The 6275-nt window shown below is 42.4% G+C and overlaps 1 protein-coding gene across 1 annotated transcript; it reads left to right on the top strand.

Moving 5' to 3' along the window:
- Positions 1-201: 201 nt before the first annotated feature.
- Positions 202-1147, top strand: LOC103273405 (olfactory receptor 13C7). The gene has a single exon (XM_008070824.1). It carries the CDS (start codon positions 203-205, stop codon positions 1145-1147), a length of 945 nt encoding a protein of 314 aa, XP_008069015.1. The 5' UTR covers position 202.
- The last annotated feature ends 5128 nt before the right edge of the window (positions 1148-6275 follow it).

Below are 6275 nucleotides of genomic sequence, written 5' to 3'. Positions count from 1 at the left end.
TGTACTCACTGAGAGCAGAAGTTAAATATTAATCTGTGTAAATTGTTCCTAGAACCCCATAGAGATGAACAATAAATTATCAGGACTATTCTCCAGTTGCTTAGCAGAGCAAGAATCTTTGCCTGGCTTTCTAGGCACTTTTGGAATAAGAGAATGCTGGGTTTGACCTTCTGAGTTCCTGCCAGGACAAAGTAGATACATCATGGTCAGATCCAATGAGACCTCCCCTGTGATGGGATTCATTCTCCTGGGCCTCTCTGCCCACCCAAAGCTGGAGAAAACATTCTTCGTGCTCATCCTGCTGATGTACCTGGTGATCCTGCTGGGCAATGGAGTCCTCATCCTGGTGACCCTCTTTGACTCCCACCTGCACACACCCATGTACTTCTTCCTGGGGAACCTCTCCTTCCTGGACATCTGCTACACGACCTCCTCAGTCCCGCTCATCCTTGACAGCTTCCTGACTCTCAGAAAAACCATCTCCTTCTCAGCCTGTGCAGTACAGATGTTTCTCTCCTTTGCCATGGGAGCCACGGAGTGTGTGCTCCTGAGCATGATGGCATTTGATCGCTATGTGGCCATCTGCAATCCTCTTAGGTACCCCATGGTCATGAGCAAGGCTGTGTATGTGCCCATGGCTGCTGGCTCCTGGGCAGCTGGTATCACCAACTCTGTAGTACAGACATCCCTTGCGATGAGGCTGCCCTTCTGTGGGGACAATATCATCAACCACTTCACCTGTGAGATCCTGGCTGTCCTGAAGTTGGCCTGTGCCGACATCTCCATCAATGTGATCAGCATGGTTGTAGCCAACATGATCTTTCTTGCAATTCCAGTTCTCTTTATTTTTGTCTCCTATGTCTTCATCATTGCCACCATCCTGAGGATACCCTCGGCCGAGGGGAGAAAAAAGGCCTTCTCCACCTGCTCTGCCCACCTCACCGTCGTGGTCGTCTTCTACGGGACCATCCTCTTCATGTACGGGAAGCCCAAGTCTAAGGACGCGCTGGGGGCAGAGAAGCAGGACCTTGCAGACAAGCTCATCTCCCTCTTCTATGGGGTGGTGACCCCCATGCTTAACCCCATCATCTACAGCCTGAGGAACAAGGACGTGAAGGCTGCTGTGAGGAATCTGGTGACTAACTGAGTGACTGTTACAGATTCCCAGCTACTGGAATGCATGACCTCCAAACTTATTGTTCTCATGGGGAAATAGTAACCCAGAGAGGTTCCTAGGCTGTCAGTGGAAAGACCCTTTAAATTTAGAAAGCTGATTAATTCATTGGCTTCACACAGATCCATACTATATTATATCATAGCTATATTTTGCTGCCCAAATCTTTAATCTTCTAATACTAGCATTTTATAACTATCCATAGAGTTATAGATATGGCCAAAAGAGACAAACAAAAATTTTTAGTGGTACTGGGATCATGGTGTAGTTTTGTCCCATGTGAAACCGCTGCTTACTCTATTCCATTTTGGTCTCCTTCCAGAGGCCTTTGTTGTTTTTAATGTAGGGGTAAATTGGAAAATGTCATCTGCCCCAACATTTAATAGTAATTATTAACACCACTGCAGGAATTCCTCTCACATCTTTGCATGAGAAATAGTGAGACTGGAGCAACTGCTTTGTTTCAATCTCATGGACACTAAGAATTCGTCATTCGCAAGATTCAACTCTTTATTGTCTCTGCAGGTATGTTCAGAGGCAAATTTGCCACTCTACTGCAGCAGTCACCAAATACTATATGACTGGGTGTCAGGGACTTCCAAACTTTTGTCCATGCAAAAGTACTGACACATGGCAGTTACACACAGCACACATTCCATGAGCATTCCCACGTTGTGCTAAAATCTCAAAAAGACTGTGGGGGACCAAATGCAAAAATAATTATCAATCCCACAACTAATAACAGGCCAGCAGTAACAGTTGTCACTGTCCATCTCTACCTCAGATGATATCTTTCCATGGTCTCCAAGTAAGAAATAGATGCTTTCCTGTAGCATGGATGAGGGGCTGAGGAGAACTTATTCTGTTAGTATGGAGGGTTTAGGGGGAATCTGAGGACTCAAGATTCTCAGGGGTGCCCACCCAAATGTCCTTATCCCAGGACTCAAGGTTTCACTCTTTACCTATCAGGGCCTTAACTTTAGCATTGGAAACCTGTCAAGGCTGAACATCCAGTCTCCTTTTACCTCTGCCATTTTTACAAATAAGTCCTGGACCTGCTTTTCAGCACAATCAGAATTCCCTAAGTATTGGAGATGAGAAAACTGCTATAGATGCCTCCCGGTTTTTGTAGTATGCTTTGAGGTTACAGTTGACTTCCCTGAGCCTTTTCTCTTTCTTTCTTTTCTTTTCTTTTTTTTTAAGTTGGAGTCTCACTTTGTCTCACAGGTTGGAGTGCAGTGGTATGATCCCAGCTCACCACAGACTCATCTTCCTGGGCTCAGGAAATCCTTTCACCTCAGCCTCCCAAGTAGGTGGGACTACAGTGCACACCAGCACACTTGGCTAATTTTTTTTAAAAATTTTGTGAAGACAAGATCTCACTATTTTGTTCAGGCCGGTCTCAAATTCTTGGGTTCAAGCAATCCTCCTGCCTCAGTCTCCCAAAGTGCTGGAATTATAAGCCTGAGCCACTGCATCTGATCTTATGTTTCTTTAAGGCAAACAATATTGTATCATTTTTAATAATACCATTACTCCATATTGTGAAATTCCTAGAGCTACTGAATAACTCAGTGCATCCCCTTTAACCAGTACCTCATTTCTGCCCACCATAGGTAAATGTCTTAAAGAATATGATGTTAGTAGGAAGGGTATGTTTTCCAGGGTTGCTTCTGGTGGCAATTATCTTGGCTGTGTTCCCCATAAAAGCAGTACCTAAGGGAAGACCTTGGGAGTAGGTTGTTTTGGAAGTGATCTCAGGAAGCCAGCATGAATGAGCAGTGTGAGACAAGAAAGGAGGAAAAGTCAGTATAAGGGTACATTATTAAGGTTGAGGGCAATATGGGATTGATTTTGCTGGGAATACGCAGGAGGTATAAAAAAAATGCATCCTCATAACTGTTTACATGAAGAATGAGAGACTAGAGCATTTATCCTGCATCTTCTGTTGGCTGAAGGAAGCCTCTAAAGTTGTATTGGTTTTCTATTGCTGCCACAATTTAGCAACTTAAACCAATGCACCTTCATTAGCTCCCTGCTCTGTAAGTCAGAAATCTAGCACAGCATGGCTGGGTTCTTGTCTCAGGACAGCAAAACACTCAAATCAAGGAGTTTCCTGGACTGAGTTCTCATCTGAGGGTTCTGGAGAAAAATCTACCTCCAAGCTCATTTTTCTCAGCAAAATTGAGTTCCTTGCAGCTATAAAGATTGAGCTCCCATTTCTTTGCTATGTGGCCATCTCCATCTTCCAGCCAGCAAATCTTCCTAGTGCTTTGAATCTCTGACTTTCCCTTCTACTACTAGCTAGAGAAAACTCTACTTTTAAGAGGACTTGTGTAGACTCACTTGCACAATTTCCCTATCTTAAGGCCAACTGTGTTATGTAACATATCCCAATCATGGGAGCATATCCATCATTTTTATGGTCCTAGGGATTTTTCAGGATATGTACACCCCAGGGAGAAAAATATTAAGGGCACTTAGAATCTCACCTACCACAGTTATAACCCCTGTACTTTAGGGTACAATTACAATGGACCAAGTAGTCTTCCGTGGCATTGGAGAAATCTGGAGCAGAGAATAGGACACTGTTAGTTCAAGGTGAGTCTAGCTTGTACAAACTGTCTACACAAACGTGGCTGGAGTCAGAGAAGGAATGAAGATGAAGTACCATAGCATTTGCTAATTGTAAGTGGAACCGTGGAGCTAAGCTAATGCCTCCTAATGACGTAATAGAACCTACTCAACGCACACTCCTTTTTTTAAAAAAAAAAGATGTAGAGTACAATTCAGAATTAAGAGCCGGGCTCGGTGGCTCAGCCTGTAATCCCGCGCCTTGGGAGACTAAGGTGAGTGGATTGCCTGAGCCCGTGGGTTTGAGACCCGCCTGGGCGACTTGGCGAAACCTCATCTCTACAATAAATCAAAAAATTAGCCGGGTGCGCCTGTAGTTTCAGCTATTTGGAAGGCTGAGGTGGAAGGATCGCCGGAGCCCAGCAGGTCGAGGCTGCGGTGGCTGGTAGTGGCCACTGCACTCCAGTCTGGGCGACAGAATGAGACGCCAACTCAAAAACAAGCAAACAAACAAACAATTCAGAATTAGGTATACAAGTGGTCACCATACAAGTAAAGTTTGGGTCTCCCCTCCCTTTGGTCTCCACATTCCTTTCTAAAGGAAACCATCCTGTCTTCATCCCAGCCACACATGAGTAGCCCTGCAGGCCATATTTCACTGGACCAGATAAACTGACCCAAGAGCAGTTAATCCAATAATATGGCAGAGTCGTGTCAAAGAAGGTATTAGACATGAGATGGGTTTGGCCTCTATCAGAGCACAAAGCCACTGCAGACTAGGCTGACTAACTTGCTCTACTTGGTTCTAATGGAGAAAGTCCCATGCCAGACTATACAGTAAAGAGCCCTGCCTTCTAGTTCTGCCTCCAGCATTGTATGCTAGTGCTGTGACATTGGTCAAGCTCTATGTCTTATCTAGGTTTCAGTTGCTTCATCTATTAGGAGTAAATCTCTTTGTCCTTCTAGCAAGATGATATGTTTAGATGCTCTTGAGAAGGGGTCACTACTTACTGTCGAAACAAAAAAGTTTAAGACCTAGTACCCTTCAAAGTATCATTCCCTAACCTGATGTGTTGTACTCAAATATATTAGTTGGAGTGATCATATCATCTCAGGAATTTGAAGCAAGAAATATGGAAAAAGTTGACCACATAGCAAAAGGAGCTGATACTAAGAGATTATCATCTACAGATAACCATATTCATGTGTTAATTAAAGTCATAAGACAGCAGAAACTGTGAGTCAGCAAAAGTTATAACTTAGAAAAAAAATATGAAATGAGAAAAGTTATAAAGAATTCAGTCAAAATAAAGAAGCAGATGTAGAGAACAACTCAAATTAAGGGTGTGGTACTAAAGAAAATATCTCATGGACATTTGTGAAAATGAATCCTCTTCACAATGCATTTGTGATTTTTAAAAGGCATATAATAAATTATATATTAATGACAACATTTCATACTGATCTCCCATTATGTTAGTGTATTATTAGTCAAGTGACTCTAATTTACTTATCTGGTCTATGGTGGTCTGATTTTAAAAGATACTAACGCAAGATGAGTTACTGGGGGGAAATATTTGGTGTTTGGTATATATTTTCTGCTGCTATCAACTCACCAGCAGAAACAATAAAAAGGCAATTTCTCCTCTTTCCTTTTCAATGATTTTTCTGCTTGAACAGCCTGGATTTTATTCTCTTGGTTTCTCTTGACCCTTGAGGAAAGTAAATGTAATTTTTTTGTTTTGTGGCCAAATTTGAGGCTAGTTTGAATTCACCCAAGTCTGAATCTGAAATAGAGGAGTTGAGAGGAGGGAGGTAACTAGTAATTCAAGATGATAAAGCAAGGCTTGGATTTTCAAAGAATGAAGAGTATTTCACTTTAAATGTGGAGACCTGCCCCTGTTGGAATGTAGTGCCCTGTGGGTGGCAACACATTAGATGGAAACTTCATTATAGATTCTGAGGTTATCATACTTGATGAAGGTTTATGTGACTAGACTTGGTCCAGATAGAGTAGATAACTCCAAAGAAGATGCCAGTCCTTCTGTTGCCAGGTGGACTTCATAACAAGCATCTTGTCAGTGTGACGGTCTGAATACAAGAGATGATGCCGAAATTTCCTGAAAAGTGTTTATTATTATTTGTGTATTATTCCAAGGGAAGTTGTAGTGACTTCTACTTAGCCTTTTCCTGTCATGACAGCCCTTACTCCAGAGGTCAAGAAACAAATGTGAGAATTCTACTAACTACTGTGTATGTCTGTTCCAATTATGCATTTGAAAACCTGGGGAATGACCGCCAGTGGGTGGTCTCATAAAGATCCATGTATCCTACCATGAGACAAATTTGGGCCCATTGGAATTGAGTGACTGATCACAATTTTTCAACAAGAAAGCTGTTAGGCATTTGCTCATCCATTCTTTTTATTTTTATTATTTATTATTTTATTTTATTTTATTTATTTATTTTTTTTGAGTTGGAGTCTTACTCTGTTGCCCAGACTGGAGTGCAGTGGCTGCTCCCAGCC

The sequence above is a fragment of the Carlito syrichta genome, unplaced genomic scaffold (assembly GCF_000164805.1).
Source record: "Carlito syrichta isolate Samal-C Ts95f unplaced genomic scaffold, Tarsius_syrichta-2.0.1 Scaffold314025, whole genome shotgun sequence".
Taxonomy (NCBI): Eukaryota; Metazoa; Chordata; class Mammalia; order Primates; family Tarsiidae; genus Carlito; species Carlito syrichta.
Note: the sequence above shows the minus strand (reverse complement) of the source record. Positions and strands in the feature narration are given on the sequence as shown.

Excerpts from the sequence above, each read along its gene's own strand:
- LOC103273405 (XM_008070824.1), top strand. The coding sequence starts at position 203 with ATGGTCAGATCCAATGAGACCTCCCCTGTGATGGGATTCATTCTCCTG.